The 24,851-nt window shown below is 57.0% G+C and overlaps 1 protein-coding gene across 1 annotated transcript in view; it reads left to right on the top strand.

The window, feature by feature from the left end:
• Nucleotides 1-24,851, top strand: part of LOC137319282 (uncharacterized) — a 39,782-nt gene that overhangs the window by 5,017 nt on the left and 9,914 nt on the right. The window contains exons 2-7 of the mRNA XM_067981570.1: nucleotides 143-220; nucleotides 4,338-4,452; nucleotides 6,714-6,759; nucleotides 13,300-13,332; nucleotides 14,315-14,420; nucleotides 14,778-14,821. Of these exons, the coding sequence (XP_067837671.1) occupies nucleotides 143-220; nucleotides 4,338-4,452; nucleotides 6,714-6,759; nucleotides 13,300-13,332; nucleotides 14,315-14,420; nucleotides 14,778-14,821 (422 nt within the window). The remainder of the gene's footprint in view (nucleotides 1-142; nucleotides 221-4,337; nucleotides 4,453-6,713; nucleotides 6,760-13,299; nucleotides 13,333-14,314; nucleotides 14,421-14,777; nucleotides 14,822-24,851) is intronic.

Here is a 24,851-nt window from a genome sequence, read left to right as displayed (position 1 = left end):
GGGTTAATGGAGAGCTCTTATCGGGAGAGGTAACGAGCGTTGAGCCGAATGACCTCCTCCCGTGCTGAGAAGTTCTGATTGGGTGGGTGAATGGTGTGCAGTGTGAGCGGGTTGGATCAGACTCCTCTCCCTTGTCTTTCAGTCGGTATTTCTGCCCCAAGGATATCCTGAGAGTGTGAGTGATGATTACCTCACCTACCAGATCTGGGACACCGTGCAGGTCAGTGATCACACAACAGCTCAATGTTTATACCCTTCAGCATTCCAGTAACACAGAGAGTGTCTCTAACACACTGACACCCGGTCCCAGAGGGGGAAAGGACAGTGTATCTAACACACTGTGAGACCCGGTCCCAGAGGGGGAAAGGACAGTGTATCTAACGCACTGTGAGACCCGGTCCCAGAGGGGGAAAGGACAGTGTATCTAACAAACTGTGAGACCCGGTCCCAGAGGGGGAAAGGACAGTGTATCTAACGCACTGTGAGACCCGGTCCCAGAGGGGGAAAGGACAGTGTATCTAACACACTGTGAGACCCAGTCCCAGAGGGGGAAAGGACAGTGTATCTAACACACTGTGAGACCCGGTCCCAGAGGGGGAAAGGACAGTGTATCTAACACACTGTGAGACCCGGTCCCAGAGGGGGAAAGGACAGTGTATCTAATACACTGTGAGACCCGGTCCCAGAGGGGGAAAGGACAGTGTATCTAACACACTGTGAGACCCGGTCCCAGAGGGGGAAAGGACAGTGTATCTAACGCACTGTGAGACCCGGTCCCAGAGGGGGAAAGGACAGTGTATCTAATACACTGTGAGACCCGGTCCCAGAGGGGGAAAGGACAGTGTATCTAATACACTGTGAGACCCGGTCCCAGAGGGGGAAAGGACAGTGTATCTAACGCACTGTGAGACCCGGTCCCAGAGGGGGAAAGGACAGTGTATCTAACACACTGTGAGACCCGGTCCCAGAGGGGGAAAGGACAGTGTATCTAACACACTGTGAGACCCGGTCCCAGAGGGGGAAAGGACAGTGTATCTAACGCACTGTGAGACCCGGTCCCAGAGGGGGAAAGGACAGTGTATCTAACACACTGTGAGACCCGGTCCCAGAGGGGGAAAGGACAGTGTATCTAATACACTGTGAGACCCGGTCCCAGAGGGGGAAAGGACAGTGTATCTAACACACTGTGAGACCCGGTCCCAGAGGGGGAAAGGACAGTGTATCTAACGCACTGTGAGACCCTGTCCCAGAGGGGGAAAGGACAGTGTATCGAACACACTGACACCCGGTCCCAGAGGGGGAAAGGACAGTGTATCTAACGCACTGTGACACCCGGTCCCAGAGGGGGAAAGGACAGTGTATCTAACACACTGTGAGACCCGGTCCCAGAGGGGGAAAGGACAGTGTCTCTAACACACTGTGAGACCCGGTCCCAGAGGGGGAAAGGACAGTGTATCTAACGCACTGTGAGACCCGGTCCCAGAGGGGGAAAGGACAGTGTATCTAACACACTGTGAGACCCGGTCCCAGAGGGGGAAAGGACAGTGTATCTAATACACTGTGAGACCCGGTCCCAGAGGGGGAAAGGACAGTGTATCTAACACACTGTGAGACCCGGTCCCAGAGGGGGAAAGGACAGTGTATCTAACACACTGTGAGACCCGGTCCCAGAGGGGGAAAGGACAGTGTCTCTAACACACTGTGAGACCCGGTCCCAGAGGGGGAAAGGACAGTGTATCTAACGCACTGTGAGACCCGGTCCCAGAGGGGGAAAGGACAGTGTATCTAACACACTGAGAGACCCGGTCCCAGAGGGGGAAAGGACAGTGTATCACACACTGTGAGACCCGGTCCCAGAGGGGGAAAGGACAGTGTATCTAACACACTGTGAGACCCGGTCCCAGAGGGGGAAAGGACAGTGTATCTAACACACTGTGAGACCCGGTCCCAGAGGGGGAAAGGACAGTGTCTCTAACACACTGTGAGACCCGGTCCCAGAGGGGGAAAGGACAGTGTATCTAATACACTGTGAGACCCGGTCCCAGAGGGGGAAAGGACAGTGTATCTAACACACTGTGAGACCCGGTCCCAGAGGGGGAAAGGACAGTGTATCTAATACACTGTGAGACCCGGTCCCAGAGGGGGAAAGGACAGTGTATCTAACACACTGTGAGACCCGGTCCCAGAGGGGGAAAGGACAGTGTATCTAACGCACTGTGAGACCCGGTCCCAGATGGGGAAAGGACAGTGTATCTAACGCACTGAGAGACCCGGTCCCAGAGTGGGAAAGGACAGTGTATCTTACGCACTGTGAGACCCGGTCCCAGAGGGGGAAAGGACAGTGTATCTAACGCACTGAGAGACCCGGTCCCAGAGGGGGAAAGGACAGTGTATCTAACACACTGTGAGACCCGGTCCCAGAGGGGGAAAGGACAGTGTATCTAACGCACTGAGAGACCCGGTCCCAGAGTGGGAAAGGACAGTGTATCTAACACACTGTGAGACCCGGTCCCAGAGGGGGAAAGGACCGTGTGTCTAACACACTGTGAGACCCGGTCCCAGAGGGGGAAAGGACAGTGTATCTAACGCACTGTGAGGCCCGGTCCCAGAGGGGGAAAGGACAGTGTATCTAACGCACTGAGAGACCCGGTCCCAGAGGGGGAAAGGACAGTGTATCTAACGCACTGTGAGACCCGGTCCCAGAGGGGGAAAGGACAGTGTATCTAATACACTGTGACACCCGGTCCCAGAGGGGGAAAGGACAGTGTATCTAACGCACTGTGACACCCAGTCCCAGAGGGGGAAAGGACAGTGTATCTAACGCACTGTGAGACCACGGTCCCAGAGGGGGAAAGGACAGTGTATCTAACACACTGTGAGACCCGGTCCCAGAGGGGGAAAGGTCAGTGTATCGAACACACTGACACCCGGTCCCAGAGGGGGAAAGGTCAGTGTATCTAACACACTGTGAGACCCGGTCCCAGAGGGGGAAAGGACAGTGTATCTAACACACTGTGAGACCTGTTCCCAGAAGGGGAAAGGACAGTGTATCGAACACACTGTGACACACGGTCCCAGAGTGGGAAAGGACAGTGTATCTAACGCACTGTGAGACCCGGTCCCAGAGGGGGAAAGGACAGTGTATCTAACGCACTGAGAGACCCGGTCCCAGAGGGGGAAAGGACAGTGTATCTAACACACTGTGAGACCCGGTCCCAGAGGGGGAAAGGACAGTGTATCTAACGCACTGAGAGACCCGGTCCCAGAGTGGGAAAGGACAGTGTATCTAACACACTGTGAGACCCGGTCCCAGAGGGGGAAAGGACAGTGTATCTAACGCACTGTGAGACCCGGTCCCAGAGGGGGAAAGGACAGTGTATCTAACGCACTGTGAGGCCCGGTCCCAGAGGGGGAAAGGACAGTGTATCTAACGCACTGAGAGACCCGGTCCCAGAGGGGGAAAGGACAGTGTATCTAACGCACTGTGAGACCCGGTCCCAGAGGGGGAAAGGACAGTGTATCTAATACACTGTGACACCCGGTCCCTGAGGGGGAAAGGACAGTGTATCACACACTGTGAGACCCGGTCCCAGAGGGGGAAAGGACAGTGTATCTAACGCACTGTGACACCCAGTCCCAGAGGGGGAAAGGACAGTGTATCTAACGCACTGTGAGACCCGGTCCTAGAGGGGGAAAGGACAGTGTATCTAATACACTGTGACACCCGGTCCCAGAGGGGGAAAGGACAGTGTATCACACACTGTGAGACCCGGTCCCAGAGGGGGAAAGGACAGTGTATCTAACGCACTGTGACACCCAGTCCCAGAGGTTGAAAGGACAGTGTATCTAACACACTGTGAGACCCGGTCCCAGAGGGGGAAAGGACAGTGTATCTAACACACTGTGAGACCCGGTCCCAGAGGGGGAAAGGACAGTGTATCTAACGCACTGTGAGACCCGGTCCCAGAGGAGGAAAGGACAGTGTATCTAACACACTGTGAGACCCGGTCCCAGAGGGGGAAAGGACAGTGTATCTAACACACTGTGAGACCCGGTCCCAGAGGGGGAAAGGACAGTGTATCTAACACACTGAGACCCGGTCCCAGAGGGGGAAAGGACAGTGTATCTAACGCACTGTGAGACCCGGTCCCAGAGGGGAAAAGGACAGTGTATCTAACGCACTGTGAGACCCGGTCCCAGAGGGGGAAAGGACACTGTATCTTACGCACTGTGACACCCGGTCCCAGAGGGAGAAAGGACAGTGTATTTCATACACTTTGATACCTAATTGTCCGTGAAGTGATACCAACTGATGAGGTCTCTATTCCTGATGCCAGGCCTTTGCCAGCAGTATAACGGGCACCCTTGCCACGCAGGCTGTACTGAAGGGTGTGGGAGTTGGGGATAACACGGCCACTGTTGCTGCAGCCTCCATCACCTGGATACTGAAAGGTAGGGTGAGCGACATGTCTGACGGGATGGTTTGAGTCACCTCTCTCTCAGGGAGATATCTGTACACTGACTGGTGTCTCTCAGTCCCCTCTCTCTCAGGGAGATATCTGTACACTGACTGGTGTCTCTCAGTCCCCTCTCTCTCAGGGAGATATCTGTACACTGACTGGTGTCTCTCAGTCTCCTCTCTCTCAGGGAGATATCTGTACACTGACTGGTGTCTCTCAGTCTCCTCTCTCTCAGGTTGATATCTGTACACTGACTGGTGTCTCTCAGTCCCCTCTCTCTCAGGGAGATATCTGTACACTGACTGGTGTCTCTCTCTCAGGGTGATATCTGTGCACTGACTGGTGTCTCTCAGTCCCTCTCTCTCAGGGAGATATCTGTACACTGACTGGTGTCTCTCAGTCCCCTCTCTCTCAGGGAGATATCTGTACACTGACTGGTGTCTCTCAGTCCCTCTCTCAGGGTGATATCTGTACACTGACTGGTGTCTCTCAGTCCCTCTCTCTCAGGGAGATATCTGTACACTGACTGGTGTCTCTCAGTCCCTCTCTCTCAGGGAGATATCTGTACACTGACTGGTATCACTCAGTCCCCTCTCTCTCAGGGAGATATCTGTACACTGACTGGTGTCTCTCAGTCCCTTTCTCTCTCAGGGAGATATCTGTACACTGACTGGTGACTCTCAGTCCCCTCTCTCTCAGGGAGATATCTGTACACTGACTGGTGTCTCTCAGTCCCCTCTCTCTCAGGGAGATATCTGTACACTGACTGGTGTCTCTCAGTCTCCTCTCTCTCAGGGAGATATCTGTACACTGACTGGTGTCTCTCAGTCCCCTCTCTCTCAGAGAGATATCTGTACACTGACTGGTGTCTCTCAGTCCCCTCTCCCTCAGGGAGATATCTGTACACTGACTGGTGTCTCTCAGTCCCCCCTCTCTCAGGGAGATATCTGTACACTGACTGGTGTCTCTCAGTCCCTCTCTCTCAGGGAGATATCTGTACACTGACTGGTGTCTCTCAGTCTCTCTCTCTCAGGGAGATATCTGTACACTGACTGGTGTCTCTCAGTCCCCTCTCTCTCAGGGAGATATCTGTACACTGACTGGTGTCTCTCAGTCCCCTCTCTCTCAGGGAGATATCTGTACACTGACTGGTGTCTCTCAGTCCCTCTCTCTCAGGGAGATATCTGTACACTGACTGGTGTCTCTCAGTCCCCTCTCTCAGGGAGATATCTGTACACTGACTGGTGTCTCTCAGTCCCCTCTCTCAGGGAGATATCTGCACACTGACTGGTGTCTCTCAGTCCCCTCTCTCTCAGGGAGATATCTGTACACTGACTGGTGTCTCTCAGTCCCCTCTCTCTCAGGGAGATATCTGTACACTGACTGGTGTCTCTCAGTCCCTCTCTCTCAGGGAGATATCTGCACACTGACTGGTGTCTCTCAGTCCCCTCTCTCTCAGGGAGATATCTGTACACTGACTGGTGTCTCTCAGTCCCCTCTCTCTCAGGGAGATATCTGTACACTGACTGGTGTCTCTCAGTCCCCTCTCCCTCAGGGAGATATCTGTACACTGACTGGTGTCTCTCAGTCCCCTCTCTCTCAGGGAGATATCTGTACACTGACTGGTGTCTCTCAGTCCCCTCTCTCAGGGAGATATCTGTACACTGACTGGTGTCTCTCAGTCCCCTCTCTCTCAGGGAGATATCTGTACACTGACTGGTGTCTCTCAGTCCCCTCTCCCTCAGGGAGATATCTGTACACTGACTGGTGTCTCTCAGTCCCCTCTCTCTCAGGGAGATATCTGTACACTGACTGGTGTCTCTCAGTCCCCTCTCTCTCAGGGAGATATCTGTACACTGACTGGTGTCTCTCAGTCCCCTCTCTCAGGGAGATATCTGTACACTGACTGGTGTCTCTCAGTCCCCTCTCTCTCAGGGAGATATCTGTACACTGACTGGTGTCTCTCAGTCCCCTCTCTCTCAGGGAGATATCTGTACACTGACCGGTGTCTCTCAGTCCCCTCTCTCTCAGTGAGATATCTGTACACTGACTGCTGTCTCAGTGCTGGGTGGGGATCAGTGCGTGGGTGTGGGGTAAGGGGGTGTGGGGTTCAGCAGGGTGTTGGATAAGGGGGTGTGGGGTTCGGTGGGGGTGTGGGGTTCAGCAGGGTGTTGCATAAGGGGGTGTGGGGTTCAGTGGGATTGGGGGACATGGGACCGATGGCCTGGATAACTTTGTGCTTCCCTCCATTAGATGGCACTGGGATGCTTGGCCGTATTATCTTTGCCTGGATGAAGGGGTAGGTCTCCCTATTGGAACATGCAGAACAATTATTGTGTTGTAATATGGGCCCCAATATTCCCAGGGAGGTGGGATGGCAGCGGGGTACGACTGGGCACGTGGGTAACCCGCCCAGTGAAATCGGTCCGTTCCCCATGCGATCGCGGGTAAATTGAAAGCACTTACCGTGGCTTCCGGGTTTCCCATCGTCAACCTGCGCAGCGGGCAGCCTGCGCACCAGCATCACACACTGTCAGCTGGAGGAGCCCTATTTAAAGGGGCAGTCCTCTAATGGTTGCTCCTGGAATAACCAACCAAAAGTACAGAATGGAGCAGACCAGGGGAAAGGCTGCTCCCAGGTTTACCGATGCCTCACTCCAGGTCCTACTGGATGGGGCGAGGAGGAGGAGGGATGTGTTCTACCCAGAGGACGGGTGGGAGTGGCCTGTCTCTGCCACCAAGAAGGCCTGGCTCGAGGTGGCAGAGGAGGTCACCAGCAGCAGCAACGTCTCCCGCATCTGGATCCAGTGCAGGGAGCGTTTCAATGACCGAACTAGGTCAGTCAAAGTGAGTACACTTACTCATTCTCCTATACTCCGTCTTCCACATCACCACCCCCTCCCCACATCACTGCCCCCTCCCCACATCTCCTTCTGCACTGCCAACACCAATCTTTCACATCACTCCTCAAACCCACTCAAAGTTCATCCTCAACTTACCTGCACTTACTCACCTCCCCAGTACTCATCCCACCACTACCACTCAATCCAATCCTCATACAATGTCATGGCTCTGTCTCATACTCACCCTCTGATGCATCTCTTTCACGGTCAGCCTCACCCAAACCAATGCATTCAGCGGTTGGCCATGTCACCACCCCTCACAGTGAGACTATCTCAGAGATGCCCTCATGTCCCTGTGACAGTATCTCAGAGATTCCCTCCTGCACCCTGTGCCACCATTCCACTCATGCAGGAGTTGGACTCCTCCATCCTCTGCGCGATTGTGGAGAGTGCGCGTGGCACCTGTTCCAGCACCTCGCAAATGTGTTGCTGCCCCTCGATCGTTCTCCTTTTAAAGGCTGGCCCCCAGGGTTCAGCATCTGTGTCCAGCTGAGCAGAGCCTGGAGAGGAGTGCTCCCACTGACGCGAACTCTCCACAGCTGCCCCTGCCACCAGTTTCTGCTCGTGCTCACGTGTGTGGCGACTCACCATGTACGACCCCAACTAAGTGAGGATGGGGACCCACCGAGGCGTGTGTATCTGCGTAATGGGGTCTGTGATGTTAGTGATCCCTTGTCTCTCTCTCTCTCTCTCTCTCTCTCTCTCTCTCTGTAATGGGGTCTGTGATGTTCGTGATCCCTTGTCTCTCTCTCTCTCTCTCTCTGTGTAATGGGGTCTGTGATGTTAGTGATCCCATGTTTCTCTCTCTCTCTCTCTGTAATGGGGTCAGTGATGTTAGTGATCCCTTGTCTCTCTCTCTCTCTCTATAATGGGGTCTGTGATGTTAGTGATCCCTTGTCTCTCTCTCTCTGTGTAATGGGGTCTGTGATGTTAGTGATCCCTTGTCTCTCTCTCTCTCTCTCTATAATGGGGTCTGTGATGTTAGTGATCCCTTGTCTCTCTCTCTCTCTCTCTCTGTAATGGGGTCAGTGATGTTAGTGATCCCTTGTCTCTCTCTCTCTCTCTCTGTAATGGGGTCAGTGATGTTAGTGATCCCTTGTCTCTCTCTCTCTGTGTAATGGGGTCAGTGATGTTAGTGATCCCTTGTCTCTCTCTCTCTGTGTAATGGGGTCTGTGATGTTAGTGATCCCTTGTCTCTCTCTCTCTCTCTCTCTCTCTCTCTCTATAATGGGGTCTGTGATGTTAGTGATCCCTTGTCTCTCTCTCTCTGTGTAATGGGGTCAGTGATGTTAGTGATCCCTTGTCTCTCTCTCTCTCTGTGTAATGGGGTCTGTGATGTTAGTGATCCCTTGTCTCTCTCTCTCTCTCTCTCTCTATAATGGGGTCTGTGATGTTAGTGATCCCTTGTCTCTCTCTCTCTGTGTAATGGGGTCAGTGATGTTAGTGATCCCTTGTCTCTCTCTCTCTGTGTAATGGGGTCTGTGATGTTAGTGATCCCTTGTCTCTCTCTCTATCTCTCTCTATAATGGGGTCTGTGATGTTAGTGATCCCATGTCTCTCTCTCTCTGTGTAATGGGGTCTGTGATGTTAGTGATCCCTTGTCTCTCTCTCTCTGTGTAATGGGGTCTGTGATGTTAGTGATCCCTTGTTTCTGTCTCTCTCTGTCTGTAATGGGGTCTGTGATGTTAGTGATCCCTTGTCTCTCTCTCTCTCTCTCTCTCTCTATAATGGGGCCTGTGATGTTAGTGATCCCTTGTCTCTCTCTCTGTGTAATGGGGTCTGTGATGTTAGTGATCCCTTGTCTCTCTCTCTGTGTAATGGGGTCTGTGATGTTAGTGATCCCTTGTCTCTCTCTCTCTCTCTCTGTAATGGGGTCAGTGATGTTAGTGATCCCTTGTCTCTCTCTCTCTGTGTAATGGGGTCAGTGATGTTAGTGATCCCTTGTCTCTCTCTCTCTGTGTAATGGGGTCTGTGATGTTAGTGATCCCTTGTCTCTCTCTCTCTCTCTCTCTGTAATGGGGTCTGTGATGTTAGTGATCCCTTGTTTCTGTCTCTCTCTGTCTGTAATGGGGTCTGTGATGTTAGTGATCCCTTGTCTCTCTCTCTCTCTCTCTCTCTGTAATGGGGTCTGTGATGTTAGTGATCCCTTGTCTCTCTCTCTCTCTCCATAATGGGGTCTGTGATGTTAGTGATCCCTTGTCTCTCTCTCTCTCTGTGTAATGGGGTCTGTGATGTTAGTGATCCCTTGTCTCTCTCTCTCTCTGTAATGGGGTCTGTGATGTTAGTGATCCCTTGTCTCTCTCTCTCTCTCTATAATGGGGTCTGTGATGTTAGTGATCCCTTGTCTCTCTCTCTCTCTCTGTGTAATGGGGTCTGTGATGTTAGTGATCCCTTGTCTCTCTCTCTCTCTCTGTGTAATGGGGTCTGTGATGTTAGTGATCCCTTGTCTCTCTCTCTCTCTGTGTAATGGGGTCTGTGATGTTAGTGATCCCTTGTTTCTCTCTCTCTCTCTCTCTCTCTCTCTCTATAATGGGGTCTGTGATGTTAGTGATCCCTTGTCTCTCTCTCTCTGTGTAATGGGGTCTGTGATGTTCGTGATCCCTTGTCTCTCTCTCTCTCTGTGTAATGGGGTCTGTGATGTTAGTGATCCCTTGTCTCTCTCTCTCTCTGTAATGGGGTCTGTGATGTTAGTGATCCCTTGTCTCTCTCTCTCTCTCTATAATGGGGTCTGTGATGTTAGTGATCCCTTGTCTCTCTCTCTCTCTCTGTGTAATGGGGTCTGTGATGTTAGTGATCCCTTGTCTCTCTCTCTCTCTCTGTGTAATGGGGTCTGTGATGTTAGTGATCCCTTGTCTCTCTCTCTCTCTCTGTAATGGGGTCTGTGATGTTAGTGATCCCTTGTCTCTCTCTCTCTCTCTCTCTCTCTCTATAATGGGGTCTGTGATGTTAGTGATCCCTTGTCTCTCTCTCTCTCTCTGTAATGGGGTCTGTGATGTTAGTGATCCCTTGTCTCTCTCTCTCTCTCTCTCTATAATGGGGTCTGTGATGTTAGTGATCCCTTGTTTCTCTCTCTCTCTCTCTCTGTAATGGGGTCTGTGATGTTAGTGATCCCTTGTCTCTCTCTCTCTCTGTAATGGGGTCTGTGATGTTAGTGATCCCTTGTCTCTCTCTCTCTGTGTAATGGGGTCTGTGATGTTAGTGATCCCTTCTCTCTCTCTCTCTCTCTCTCTCTATAATGGGGTCTGTGATGTTAGTGATCCCTTGTCTCTCTCTCTATAATGGGGTCTGTGATGTTAGTGATCCCTTGTCTCTCTCTCTCTCTCTGTGTAATGGGGTCTGTGATGTTAGTGATCCCTTGTCTCTCTCTCTCTCTCTATAATGGGGTCTGTGATGTTAGTGATCCCTTGTCTCTCTCTCTCTCTGTAATGGGGTCTGTGATGTTAGTGATCCCTTGTCTCTCTCTCTCTCTCTCTCTCTATAATGGGGTCTGTGATGTTAGTGATCCCTTGTTTCTCTCTCTCTCTCTCTCTGTAATGGGGTCTGTGATGTTAGTGATCCCTTGTCTCTCTCTCTCTCTCTCTCTGTAATGGGGTCTGTGATGTTAGTGATCCCTTGTCTCTCTCTCTCTGTGTAATGGGGTCTGTGATGTTAGTGATCCCTTGTCTCTCTCTCTCTCTCTCTCTCTATAATGGGGTCTGTGATGTCAGTGATCCCTTGTTTCTCTCTCTATAATGGGGTCTGTGATGTTAGTGATCCCTTGTCTTTCTCTCTCTCTCTGTGTAATGGGGTCTGTGATGTTAGTGATCCCTTGTCTCTCTCTCTCTCTCTCTATAATGGGGTCTGTGATGTTAGTGATCCCTTGTCTCTCTCTCTCTGTGTAATGGGGTCTGTGATGTTAGTGATCCCTTGTCTCTCTCTCTCTCTCTCTCTCTCTCTCTGTAATGGGGTCTGTGATGTTAGTGATCCCTTGTCTCTCTCTCTCTCTCTGTGTAATGGGGTCTGTGATGTTAGTGATCCCTTGTCTCTCTCTCTCTCTCTATAATGGGGTCTGTGATGTTAGTGATCCCTTGTTTCTGTCTCTCTCTGTCTGTAATGGGGTCTGTGATGTTAGTGATCCCTTGTTTCTCTCTCTCTCTCTGTGTAATGGGGTCTGTGATGTTAGTGATCCCTTGTCTCTCTCTCTCTCTCTCTCTGTAATGGGGTCTGTGATGTTAGTGATCCCTTGTCTCTCTCTGTGTAATGGGGTCTGTGATGTTAGTGATCCCTTGTCTCTCTCTCTCTCTCTCTCTCTCTCTATAATGGGGTCTGTGATGTTAGTGATCCCTTGTCTCTCTCTCTCTCTATAATGGGGTCTGTGATATTAGTGATCCCTTGTCTCTCTCTCTCTCTCTCTCTATAATGGGTTCTGTGATGTTAGTGATCCCTTCTCTCTCTCTCTCTCTATGTGATGGGGTCTGTGATGTTAGTGATCCCTTGTCTCTCTCTCTCTCTCTATAATGGGGTCTGTGATGTTAGTGATCCCTTGTCTCTCTCTCTCTCTCTCTATGTGATGGGGTCTGTGATGTTAGTGATCCCTTGTCTCTCTCTCTCTCTCTCTATAATGGGGTCTGTGATGTTAGTGATCCCTTGTCTCTCTCTCTATAATGGGGTCTGTGATGTTAGTGATCCCTTGTCTCTCTCTCTCTCTCTCTCTCTCTATAATGGGGTCTGTGATGTTAGTGATCCCTTGTCTCTCTCTCTCTCTCTCTCTCTCTCTCTCTATAATGGGGTCTGTGATATTAGTGATCCCTTGTCTCTCTCTCTCTCTCTCTCTATAATGGGTTTTGTGATGTTAGTGATCCCTTCTCTCTCTCTCTCTCTATGTGATGGGGTCTGTGATGTTAGTGATCCCTTGTCTCTCTCTCTCTCTCTCTCTATAATGGGGTCTGTGATGTTAGTGATCCCTTGTCTCTCTCTCTCTCTCTCTATGTGATGGGGTCTGTGATGTTAGTGATCCCTTGTCTCTCTCTCTCTCTCTCTGTAATGGGGTCTGTGATGTTAGTGATCCCTTGTCTCTCTCTCTCTCTCTCTATAATGGGGTCTGTGATGTTAGTGATCCCTTGTCTCTCTCTCTCTCTCTCTGTGTAATGGGGTCTGTGATGTTAGTGATCCCTTGTCTCTCTCTCTCTCTGTGTAATGGGGTCTGTGATGTTAGTGATCCCTTGTCTCTCTCTCTCTCTCTGTAATGGGGTCTGTGATGTTAGTGATCCCTTGTCTCTCTCTCTCTCTGTGTAATGGGGTCTGTGATGTTAGTGATCCCTTGTCTCTCTCTCTCTCTATGTGATGGGGTCTGTGATGTTAGTGATCCCTTGTCTCTCTCTCTCTATAATGGGGTCTGTGATGTTAGTGATCCCTTGTCTCTCTCTCTCTCTATGTGATGGGGTCTGTGATGTTAGTGATCCCTTGTCTCTCTCTCTCTCTCTATAATGGGGTCTGTGATGTTAGTGATCCCTTGTCTCTCTCTCTCTCTATGTGATGGGGTCTGTGATGTTAGTGATCCCTTGTCTCTCTCTCTCTCTCTATAATGGGGTCTGTGATGTTAGTGATCCCTTGTCTCTCTCTCTCTCTCTCTGTGTAATGGGGTCTGTGATGTTAGTGATCCCTTGTCTCTCTCTCTCTCTATGTGATGGGGTCTGTGATGTTAGTGATCCCTTGTCTCTCTCTCTCTCTCTATAATGGGGTCTGTGATGTTAGTGATCCCTTGTCTCTCTCTCTCTCTCTGTGTAATGGGGTCTGTGATGTTAGTGATCCCTTGTCTCTCTCTCTCTCTCTCTCTATAATGGGGTCAGTGATGTTAGTGATCCCTTCTCTCTCTCTCTCTCTCTATGTGATGGGGTCTGTGATGATATTCCAGCCCCTCTCCTAGTCTCTGTTAATGTTCCCTTTATCCCACACAGGAGCAGATTGGACTGTGATGCTAAAAAGTGGAGGTGAGCAGTTTATTGCCGTGAGCCTTATTTTGTTGAAGTTTCTAGTCTCTGAAATGCATTGCAGCCCTGTGCAAGTATGGAGGGAGCTTCACTCTGTATTTAACCCGTGCTGTACCTGCCCTGGGAGTGTTTGACGGGACAGTGTAGAGGGAGCTTTACTCTGTATCTAACCCTGTACCTGCCCTGGGAGTGTTTGATGTGACAGTGTAGAGGGAGCTTTACTCTGTATCTAACCCTGTACCTGCCCTGGGAGTGTTTGATGGGACAGTGTAGAGGGAGCTTTACTCTGTATCTAACCCTGTACCTGCCCTGGGAGTGTTTGATAGGACAGTGTAGAGGGAGCTTTACTCTGTATCTAACCCTGTACCTGCCCTGGGAGTGTTTGATGGGACAGTGCAGAGGGAGCTTTACTCTGTATCTAACCCTGCACCTGCCCTGGGAGTGTTTGATGGGACAGTGTAGAGGGAGCTTTACTCTGTATCTAACCCTGTACCTGCCCTGGGAGTGTTTGATGGGACAGTGTAGAGGGAGCTTTACTCTCTATCTAACCCGTGCTGTACCTGCCCTGGGAGTGTTTGATGGGACAGTGTAGAGGGAGCTTTACTCTGTATCTAACCCTGTACCTGCCCTGGGAGTGTTTGATGGGACAGTGTGGAGGGAGTTTTACTCTGTATCTATCCCTGTACCTGCCCTGGGAGTGTTTGATGGGACAGTGTAGAGGGAGCTTTACTCTGTATCTAATCCGTGCTGTACCTGCCGTGGGAGTTTTTGATGGGACAGTGTGGAGGGAGTTTTACTCTGTATCTAACCCGTGCTGTACCTGCCCTGGGAGTGTTTGATGGGACAGTGTAGAGGGAGCTTTACTCTGTGTCTAACCCTGGGCCTGCCCTGGGAGTGTTTGATGGGACAGTAAAGGTTGTAACACTGTATACACAGGCTGTGTGTTAGTGTTTAAGATGCCCTTTTCTTTCTGAGATCCCAGGCTGTTTGCTGATGTTCTGAATGACCTGGCGATATTCATGGAAATTGTGGCCCCCGCCTTCCCGCCAATCTTCACCCTCGTCGTCTGTGTTTCCGGTGTGTTTAAGGTGAGCTCGTGTTGTTGCGGGGAACTGTGTGGATGAACGGGAAGTGTAAAACTCTCTTGTTTAGGCTCCTGCAGCTTTTCGCACTGTCCCCTCGTTTCACACTAACGGTCGCTTTACATTCAGTTCGCCCATTCCCTTCATTCCCTTTGAACTAAGATTAGATTTGCGGGGATTGTTTCCTCGTTGAGGTACTGTCATTGAATTGAGTGGGATGAGAAGCCTCACAGAGGAGGTAAGGCCCCGGTTACATCCCCCACCTGTGCTGAGTGGGCTGATCTCGCATCACTCTGCAAACTTCGGTTGCCAAAAGCAATTTAGGTCAGGGTGTGCACCTTTATGACGTGACTCTGTTTTAAGGGACTGGCCCAGCTAATCACAGTGAGAGGCCCAATGGACCACCCGTGAGCAGCAGAATAACACTTGACGCATTAGACGGTGGAACATGCCTGTCCTTATAACCAACCGTATCTGCAGACTCTCTGAACAATCTGATGGGAGGCCCATCAGTCATCTCACTGTGAGCAATGTGAGGGGAGGCCCCTCGGTCCTCTCACTGTGAGCAATGTGAGGGGAGGTCCATCAGTCCTCTCACTGTGAGCAATGTGAGGGGAGGCCCATCAGTCCTCTCACTGTGAGCAATGTGAGGGGAGGTCCATCGGTCTTCTCACTGTGAGCAATGTGAGGGGAGGCCCATCAGTCCTCTCACTGTGAGCAATGTGAGGGGAGGTCCATCGGTCCTCCCACTGTGAGCAATGTGAGGGGAGGTCCATCGGTCCTCTCACTGTGAGCAATGTGAGGGGAGGTCCATCAGTCCTCTCACTGTGAGCAATGTGAGGGGAGGTCCATCAGTCCTCTCACTGTGAGCAATGTGAGGGGAGGTCCATCAGTCCTCTCACTGTGAGCAATGTGAGTGGAGGTCCATCGGTCCTCCCACTGTGAGCAATGTGAGGGGAGGCCCATCGGTCCTCCCACTGTGAGCAATGTGAGGGGAGGTCCATCGGTCCTCTCACTGTGTGCAATGTGAGGGGAGGTCCATCGGTCCTCTCACTGTGAGCAATGTGAGGGGAGGTCCATCGGTCCTCTCACTGTGAGCAATGTGAGGGGAGGCCCATCGGTCCTCCCACTGTGAGCAATGTGAGGGGAGGTCCATCGGTGCTCTCACTGTGAGCAATGTGAGGGGAGGTCCATCGGTCCTCTCACTGTGAGCAATGTGAGGGGAGGTCCATCGGTCCTCTCACTGTGAGCAATGTGAGGGGAGGTCCATCGGTCCTCCCACTGTGAGCAATGTGAGGGGAGGTCCATCGGTCCTCTCACTGTGAGCAATGTGAGGGGAGGTCCATCGGTCCTCTCACTGTGAGCAATGTGAGGGGAGGTCCATCGGTCCTCTCACTGTGAGCAATGTGAGGGGAGGTCCATCGGTCCTCCCACTGTGAGCAATGTGAGGGGAGGTCCATCGGTCCTCTCACTGTGTGCAATGTGAGGGGAGGTCCATCGGTCCTCTCACTGTGAGCAATGTGAGGGGAGGTCCATCGGTCCTCTCACTGTGAGCAATGTGAGGGGAGGCCCATCGGTCCTCCCACTGTGAGCAATGTGAGGGGAGGTCCATCGGTGCTCTCACTGTGAGCAATGTGAGGGGAGGTCCATCGGTCCTCTCACTGTGAGCAATGTGAGGGGAGGTCCATCGGTCCTCTCACTGTGAGCAATGTGAGGGGAGGTCCATCGGTCCTCCCACTGTGAGCAATGTGAGGGGAGGTCCATCGGTCCTCTCACTGTGAGCAATGTGAGGGGAGGTCCATCGGTCCTCTCACTGTGAGCAATGTGAGGGGAGGTCCATCGGTCCTCTCACTGTGAGCAATGTGAGGGGAGGTCCATCGGTCCTCTCACTGAGCAATGTGAGGGGAGGTCCATCGGTCCTCTCACTGTGAGCAATGTGAGGGGAGGTCCATCGTTCCTCTCACTGTGAGCAATGTGAGGGGAGGTCCATCGGTTCTCTCACTGTGAGCAATGTGAGGGGAGGTCCATCGGTCCTCTCACTGTGAGCAATGTGAGGGGAGGTCCATCGGTCCTCTCACTGTGAGCAATGTGAGGGGAGGTCCATCGGTCCTCTCACTGTGAGCAATGTGAGGGGAGGTCCATCGGTCCTCTCACTGTGAGCAATGTGAGGGGAGGTCCATCGGTCCTCTCACTGTGAGCAATGTGAGGGGAGGCCCATCACTCCTCTCACTGTGAGCAATGTGAGGGGAGGTCCATCGGTCCTCTCACTGTGAGCAATGTGAGGGGAGGTCCATCGGTCCTCTCACTGTGAGCAATGTGAGGGGAGGTCCATCGGTGCTCTCACTGTGAGCAATGTGAGGGGAGGTCCATCGGTCCTCTCACTGTGAGCAATGTGAGGGGAGGTCCATCGGTCCTCTCACTGTGAGCAATGGGAGGGGAGGTCCATCGGTCCTCTCACTGTGAGCAATGTGAGGGGAGGTCCATCGGTGCTCTCACTGTGAGCAATGTGAGGGGAGGTCCATCGGTGCTCTCACTGTGAGCAATGTGAGGGGAGGTCCATCGGTCCTCTCACTGTGAGCAATGTGAGGGGAGGTCCATCGGTCCTCTCACTGTGAGCAATGTGAGGGGAGGTCCATCGGTCCTCCCACTGTGAGCAATGTGAGGGGAGGTCCATCGGTCCTCTCACTGTGAGCAATGTGAGGGGAGGTCCATCGGTCCTCTCACTGTGAGCAATGTGAGGGGAGGTCCATCGGTGCTCTCACTGTGAGCAATGTGAGGGGAGGGTCGGTCGGTCTCTCCCTGCGACGGGAGGGGAGGTCCATCGGTCCTCTCACTGTGAGCAATGTGAGGGGAGGGTCGGTCGGTCTCTCCCTGTGACGGGAGGGTCGGTCGGTCTCTCACTGTGACGGGAGGGTCGGTCGGTCTCTCCCTGTGACGGGGGGGTCGGTCGGTCTCTCACTGTGACGGGAGGGTCGGTCGGTCTCTCCCTGTGACGGGAGGGTCGGTCGGTCTCTCACTGTGACGGGAGGGTCGGTCGGTCTCTCACTGTGACGGGAGGGGTCGGGTCGGTCTCTCCCTGTGACGGGAGGGTCGGTCGGTCTCTCCCTGTGACGGGAGGGTCGGTCGGTCTCTCCGTGTGACGGGAGGGTCGGTCGGTCTCTCACTGTGACGGGGGGGTCGGTCGGTCTCTCACTGTGACGGGGGGGTCGGTCGGTCTCTCACTGTGACGGGAGGGTCGGTCGGTCTCTCCCTGTGACGGGAGGGTCGGTCGGTCTCTCCCTGTGACGGGAGGGTCGGTCGGTCTCTCACTGTGACGGGAGGGTCGGTCGGTCTCTCCCTGTGACGGGAGGGTCGGTCGGTCCTCTCCCTGTGACGGGAGGGTCGGTCGGCTCTCTCCCTGTGACGGGAGGGTCGGTCGGTCTCTCCCTGTGACGGGAGGGTCGGTCGGTCTCTCCCTGTGACGGGAGGGTCGGTCGGTCTCTCCCTGTGACGGGAGGGTCGGTCGGTCTCTCACTGTGACGGGAGGGTCGGTCGGTCTCTCACTGTGACGGGAGGGTCGGTCGGTCTCTCCCTGTGACGGGAGGGTCGGTCGGTCTCTCCCTGTGACGGGAGGGTCGGTCGGTCTCTCCCTGTGACGGGAGGGTCGGTCGGTCTCTCCCTGTGACGGGAGGGGTCGGTCGGTCTCTCACTGTGACGGGAGGGTCGGTCGGTCTCTCACTGTGACGGGAGGGTCGGTCGGTCTCTCACTGTGACGGGAGGGTCGGTCGGTCTCTCACTGTGACGGGAGGGTCGGTCGGTCTCTCCCTGTGACGGGGGGGTCGGTCGGTCTCCTCACTGTGACGGGAGGGTCGGTCGGTCTCTCCCTGTGACGGGAAGTCGGTCTCTCCCTGTGACGGGAGGGTCGGTCGGTCTCTCACTGTGACGGGAGGGGTCGGTCGGTCTCTCCCTGTGACGGGGGGGTCGGTCGGTCTCTCCCTGTGACGGGGGGGTCGGTCGGTCTCTCCTGTGACGGGAGGGTCGGTCGGTCTCTCCCTGTGACGGGGGGGTCGGTCGGTCTCTCACTGTGACGGGAGGGTCGGTCGGTCTCTCACTGTGACGGGGGGGTCGGTCGGTCTCTCCCTGTGACGGGAGGGTCGGTCGGTCTCTCACTGTGACGGGGGGGGTCGGTCGGTCTCTCACTGTGACGGGAGGGTCGGTCGGTCTCTCCCTGTGACGGGGGGGTCGGTCGGTCTCTCCCTGTGACGGGAGGGTCGGTCGGTCTCTCCCTGTGACGGGAGGGTCGGTCGGTCTCTCCCTGTGACGGGGGGGTCGGTCGGTCTCTCCCTGTGACGGGAGGGTCGGTCGGTCTCTCCCTGTGACGGGAGGGTCGGTCGGTCTCTCCCTGTGACGGGAGGGTCGGTCGGTCTCTCACTGTGACGGGGGGGTCGGTCGGTCTCTCCCTGCGACGGGAGGGTCGGTCGGTCTCTCACTGTGACGGGAGGGTCGGTCGGTCTCTCACTGTGACGGGAGGGTCGGTCGGTCTCTCCCTGTGACGGGGGGGTCGGTCGGTCTCTCCCTGTGACGGGAGGGTCGGTCGGTCTCTCCCTGTGACGGGAGGGTCGGTCGGTCTCTCACTGTGACGGGGGGGTCGGTCGGTCTCTCACTGTGACGGGAGGGTCGGTCGGTCTCTCACTGTGACGGGAGGGTCGGTCGGTCTCTCACTGTGACGGGGGGGGTCGGTCGGTCTCTCCCTGTGACGGGAGGGTCGGTCGGTCTCTCACTGTGACGGGAGGGTCGGTCGGTCTCTCCCTGTGACGGGAGGGTCGGTCGGTCTCTCCCTGTGACGGGAGGGGTCGGTCGGTCTCTCACTGTGACGGGAGGGTCGGTCGGTCTCTCCCTGTGACGGGAGGGTCGGTCGGTCTCTCACTGTGACGGGAGGGTCGGTCGGTCTCTCACTGTGACGGGAGGGTCGGTCGGTCTCTCACTGTGACGGGAGGGTCGGTCGGTCTCTCACTGTGACGGGAGGGTCGGTCGGTCTCTCCCTGTGACGGGGGGGGTCGGTCGGTCTCTCCCTGTGACGGGGGGGTCGGTCGGTCTCTCCCTGTGACGGGAGGGTCGGTCGGTCTCTCCCTGTGACGGGAGGGTCGGTCGGTCTCTCCCTGTGACGGGGGGGTCGGTCGGTCTCTCCCTGTGACGGGGGGGTCGGTCGGTCTCTCACTGTGACGGGAGGGTCGGTCGGTCTCTCACTGTGACGGGAGGGTCGGTCGGTCTCTCACTGTGACGGGAGGGTCGGTCGGTCTCTCACTGTGACGGGAGGGTCGGTCGGTCTCTCACTGTGACGGGAGGGTCGGTCGGTCTCTCCCTGTGACGGGAGGGGGTCGGTCGGTCTCTCCCTGTGACGGGAGGGGTCGGTCGGTCTCTCCCTGTGACGGGGGGTCGGTCCGGTCTCTCCTGTGACGGGAGGGTCGGTCGGTCTCTCCCTGTGACGGGGGTCGGTCGGTCTCTCACTGTGACGGGAGGGTCGGTCGGTCTCTCACTGTGACGGGAGGGTCGGTCGGTCTCTCACTGTGACGGGAGGGTCGGTCGGTCTCTCACTGTGACGGGAGGGTCGGTCGGTCTCTCCCTGTGACGGGGGTCGGTCGTCTCTCACTGTGACGGAGGGTCGGTCGGTCTCTCACTGTGACGGGAGGGTCGGTCGGGTCTCTCACTGTGACGGGAGGGTCGGTCGGTCTCTCCCTGTGACGGGGGGGTCGGTCGTCTCTCCTGTGACGGAGGGTCGGTCGGTGTCTCTCCCTGTGACGGGAGGGTCGGTCGGTCTCTCCCTGTGACGGGAGGGTCGGTCGGTCTCTCCCTGTGACGGGGGGGTCGGTCGGTCTCTCCCTGTGACGGGAGGGTCGGTCGGTCTCTCCTGTGACGGGAGGGGTCGGTCGGTCTCTCCCTGTGACGGGAGGGGTCGGTCGGTCTCTCACTGTGACGGGAGGGTCGGTCGGTCTCTCACTGTGACGGGAGGGGTCGGTCGGTCTCTCACTGTGACGGGAGGGTCGGTCGGTCTCTCCCTGTGACGGGAGGGTCGGTCGGTCTCTCACTGTGACGGGAGGGTCGGTCGGTCGGTCTCCCTGTGACGGGAGGGGTCGGTCGGTCTCTCACTGTGACGGGAGGGTCGGTCGGTCTCTCCCTGTGACGGGGGGTCTCGGTCGGTCTCTCACTGTGACGGGGGGGTCGGGTCGGTCTCTCCCTGTGACGGGGGGTCGGTCGGTCTCTCCTGTGACGGGAGGGTCGGTCGGTCTCTCCCTGTGACGGGAGGGTCGGTCGGTCTCTCACTGTGACGGGGGGTCGGTCGGTCTCTCACTGTGACGGGAGGGTCGGTCGGTCTCTCCCTGTGACGGGAGGGTCGGTCGGTCTCTCCCTGTGACGGGAGGGTCGGTCGGTCTCTCACTGTGACGGGGGGGTCGGTCGGTCTCTCACTGTGACGGGAGGGTCGGTCGGTCTCTCCCTGTGACGGGAGGGTCGGTCGGTCTCTCACTGTGACGGGGAGGGTCGGGTCGGTCTCTCACTGTGACGGGGGGGTCGGTCGGTCTCTCACTGTGACGGGAGGGTCGGTCGGTCTCTCCCTGTGACGGGAGGGTCGTCGGTCTCTCCTGTGACGGAGGGTCGTCGGTCTCTCACTGTGACGGGAGGGTCTCGGTCGGTCTCTCCCTGTGACGGGGAGGGTCGGTCGGTCTCTCACCTGTGACGGAGGAGGGTCGGTCGGTCTCTCCCTGTGACGGGAGGGTCGGTCGGTCTCTCACTGTGACGGGTGGGTCGGGTCGGTCTCTCCCTGTGACGGGAGGGTCGGTCGGGTCTCTCACTGTGACGGGGGGTCGGTCGGTCTCTCACTGTGACGGGAGGGTCGGTCGGTCTCTCCCTGTGACGGGGGGGTCGGTCGGTCTCTCACTGTGACGGGAGGGTCGGTCGGTCTCTCACTGTGACGGAGGGTCGGTCGGTCGGTCTCTCACTGTGACGGGAGGGTCGGTCGGTCTCTCCTGTGACGGGGGGTCGTCGGTCGGTCTCTCACTGTGACGGGAGGGTCGGTCGGTCTCTCACTGTGACGGGAGGGTCGGTCGGTCTCTCCCTGTGACGGGAGGGGTCGGTCGGTCTCTCCCTGTGACGGGAGGGTCGGTCGGTCTCTCCCTGTGACGGGAGGGTCGGTCGGTCTCTCCCTGTGACTGGGGGGGTCGGTCGGTCTCTCACTGTGACGGGAGGGTCGGTCGGTCGGTCTCTCCTGTGACGGGAGGGTCGGTCGGTCTCTCCCTGTGACGGGGGGGTCGGTCGGTCTCTCACTGTGACGGGGGGGGTCGGTCGGTCTCTCACTGTGACGGGGGGTCGGTCGGTCTCTCACTGTGACGGGAGGTCGTCGGTCTCTCCCTGTGACGGGAGGGTCGGTCGGTCTCTCACTGTGACGGGAGGGTCGGTCGGTCGTCTCTCCTGTGACGGGGAGGGTCGGTCGGTCTCTCCCTGTGACGGGAGGGTCGGTCGGTCTCTCCCTGTGACGGGAGGGTCGGTCGGTCTCTCTCACTGTGACGGGAGGGGTTCGGTCGGTCTCTCACTGTGACGGGAGGGTCGGTCGGTCTCTCACTGTGACGGGAGGGTCGGTCGGTCTCTCCCTGTGACGGGAGGGTCGGTCGGTCTCTCCCTGTGACGGGAGGGTCGGTCGGTCTCTCACTGTGACGGGAGGGTCGGTCGGTCTCTCCCTGAGGTCGGTCGGTCTCTCACTGTGACGGGAGGGTCGGTCGGTCTCTCACTGTGACGGGGGGGGTCGGTCGGTCTCTCAATGTGACGGGAGGGTCGGGTCGGTCTCTCCGTGTGACGGGAGGGTCGGTCGGTCTCTCCCTGCGACGGGAGGGTCGGTCGGTCTCTCCCTGCGACGGGAGGGTCTCGGTCGGTCTCTCACTGTGACGGGGGGGTCGGTCGGTCTCTCACTGTGACGGGGGGGTCGGTCGGTCTCTCCCTGTGACGGGGGGGTCGGTCGGGTCTCTCACTGTGACGGGAGGGTCGGTCGGTCTCTCCCTGTGACGGGAGGGTCGGTCGGTCTCTCCCTGTGACGGGAGGGTCGGTCGGTCTCTCCCTGTGACGGGAGGGGTCGGTCGGTCTCTCCCTGTGACGGGGGGGTCGGTCGGTCTCTCACTGTGACGGGAGGGTCGGTCGGTCTCTCCCTGTGACGGGAGGGTCGGTCGGTCTCTCCCTGTGACGGGAGGGTCGGTCGGTCTCTCACTGTGACGGGAGGGTCGGTCGGTCTCTCCCTGTGACGGGAGGGTCGGTCGGTCTCTCCCTGTGACGGGAGGGTCGGTCGGTCTCTCACTGTGACGGGAGGGTCGGTCGGTCTCTCCCTGTGACGGGAGGGTCGGTCGGTCTCTCACTGTGACGGGGGGGGTCGGTCGGTCTCTCACTGTGACGGGAGGGGTCGGTCGGTCTCTCACTGTGACGGGAGGGTCGGTCGGTCTCTCCCTGTGACGGGGGGGTCGGTCGGTCTCTCACTGTGACGGGAGGGTCGGTCGGTCTCTCACTGTGACGGGAGGGTCGGTCGGTCTCTCCCTGTGACGGGAGGGTCGGTCGGTCTCTCACTGTGACGGGAGGGTCGGTCGGTCTCTCCCTGTGACGGGAGGGGTCGGTCGGTCTCTCCCTGTGACGGGAGGGGTCGGTCGGTCTCTCCCTGTGACGGGAGGGTCGGTCGGTTCTCTCACTGTGACGGGAGGGGTCGGTCGGTCTCTCCCTGTGACGGGAGGGGTCGGTCGGTCTCTCCCTGTGACGGGGGGGGTCGGTCGGTCTCTCCCTGTGACGGGGGGGGTCGGTCGGTCGGTCTCTCCCTGTGACGGGAGGGTCGGTCGGTCTCTCACTGTGACGGGAGGGTCGGTCGGTCTCTCCCTGTGACAGGAGGGTCGGTCGGTCTCTCACTGTGACGGGGGGGTCGGTCGGTCTCTCCCTGTGACGGGGAGGGTCGGTCGTTCTCTCACTGTGACGGGAGGGTCGGTCGGTCTCTCCCTGTGACGGGAGGGGTCGGTCTCTCACTGTGACGGGAGGGGGCGTCGGTCGGTCTCTCCCTGTGACGGGGGGGTCGGTCGGTCTCTCACTGTGACGGGAGGGTCGGTCGGTCTCTCACTGTGACGGGGAGGGTCGGTCGGTCTCTCCCTGTGACGGGAGGGTCGGTCGGTCTCTCCCTGTGACGGGAGGGTCGGTCGTTCTCTCACTGTGACGGGGAGGGTCGGTCGGTCTCTCACTGTGACGGGAGGGTCGGTCGGTCTCTCCCTGTGACAGGGAGGGTCGGTCGGTCTCTCCCTGTGACGGGAGGGGTCGGTCGGTCTCTCACTGTGACGGGGGGGTCGGTCGGTCTCTCACTGTGACGGGAGGGTCGGTCGGTCTCTCCCTGTGACGGGAGGGGTCGGTCGGTCTCTCACTGTGACGGGAGGGTCGGTCGGGTCTCTCACTGTGACGGGAGGGTCGGTCGGTCTCTCCCTGTGACGGGGAGGGTCGGTCGGTCTCTCACTGTGACGGGAGGGTCGGTCGGTCTCTCCCTGTGACGGGAGGGTCGGTCGGTCTCTCCCTGTGACGGGAGGGTCGGTCGGTCTCTCACTGTGACGGGGGGTCGGTCGGTCTCTCCCTGTGACGGGAGGGTCGGTCGGTCTCTCCCTGTGACGGGAGGGTCGGTCGGTCTCTCCCTGTGACGGGAGGGGTCGGTCGGTCTCTCCCTGTGACGGGAGGGTCGGTCGGTCTCTCCCTGTGACGGGAGGGTCGGTCGGTCTCTCCCTGTGACGGGAGGGTCGGTCGGTCTCTCACTGTGACGGGAGGGTCGGTCGGTCTCTCCCTGTGACGGGAGGGGTCGGGTCGGTCTCTCCCTGTGACGGGAGGGTCGGTCGGTCTCTCCCTGTGACGGGAGGGGTCGGTCGGTCTCTCACTGTGACGGGAGGGTCGGTCGGTCTCTCCCTGTGACGGGAGGGTCGGTCGGTCTCTCCCTGTGACGGGGGGGTCGGTCGGTCTCTCCCTGTGACGGGAGGGTCGGTCGGTCTCTCACTGTGACGGGAGGGTCGGTCGGTCTCTCCCTGTGACGGGAGGGGTCGGTCGGTCTCTCCCTGTGACGGGGAGGGTCGGTCGGTCTCTCACTGTGACGGGAGGGTCGGTCGGTCTCTCACTGTGACGGGAGGGGTCGGTCGGTCTCTCACTGTGACGGGGGGGTCGGTCGGTCTCTCACTGTGACGGGAGGGTCGGTCGGTCCTCTCACTGTGACGGGAGGGTCGGTCGGTCTCTCCCTGTGACGGAGGGTCGGTCGGTCTCTCCCTGTGACGGGGGGGGTCGGTCGGTCTCTCACTGTGACGGGAGGGTCGGTCGGTCTCTCACTGTGACGGGGGGGTCGGTCGGTCTCTCCCTGTGACGGGGGGGTCGGTCGGTCTCTCCCTGTGACGGGAGGGTCGGGTCGGTCTCGTCCCA

This window comes from Heptranchias perlo, unplaced genomic scaffold, assembly GCF_035084215.1.
Source record: "Heptranchias perlo isolate sHepPer1 unplaced genomic scaffold, sHepPer1.hap1 HAP1_SCAFFOLD_798, whole genome shotgun sequence".
NCBI lineage: Eukaryota > Metazoa > Chordata > Chondrichthyes > Hexanchiformes > Hexanchidae > Heptranchias > Heptranchias perlo.
This window is presented reverse-complemented; position numbering and strand designations above follow the sequence as displayed.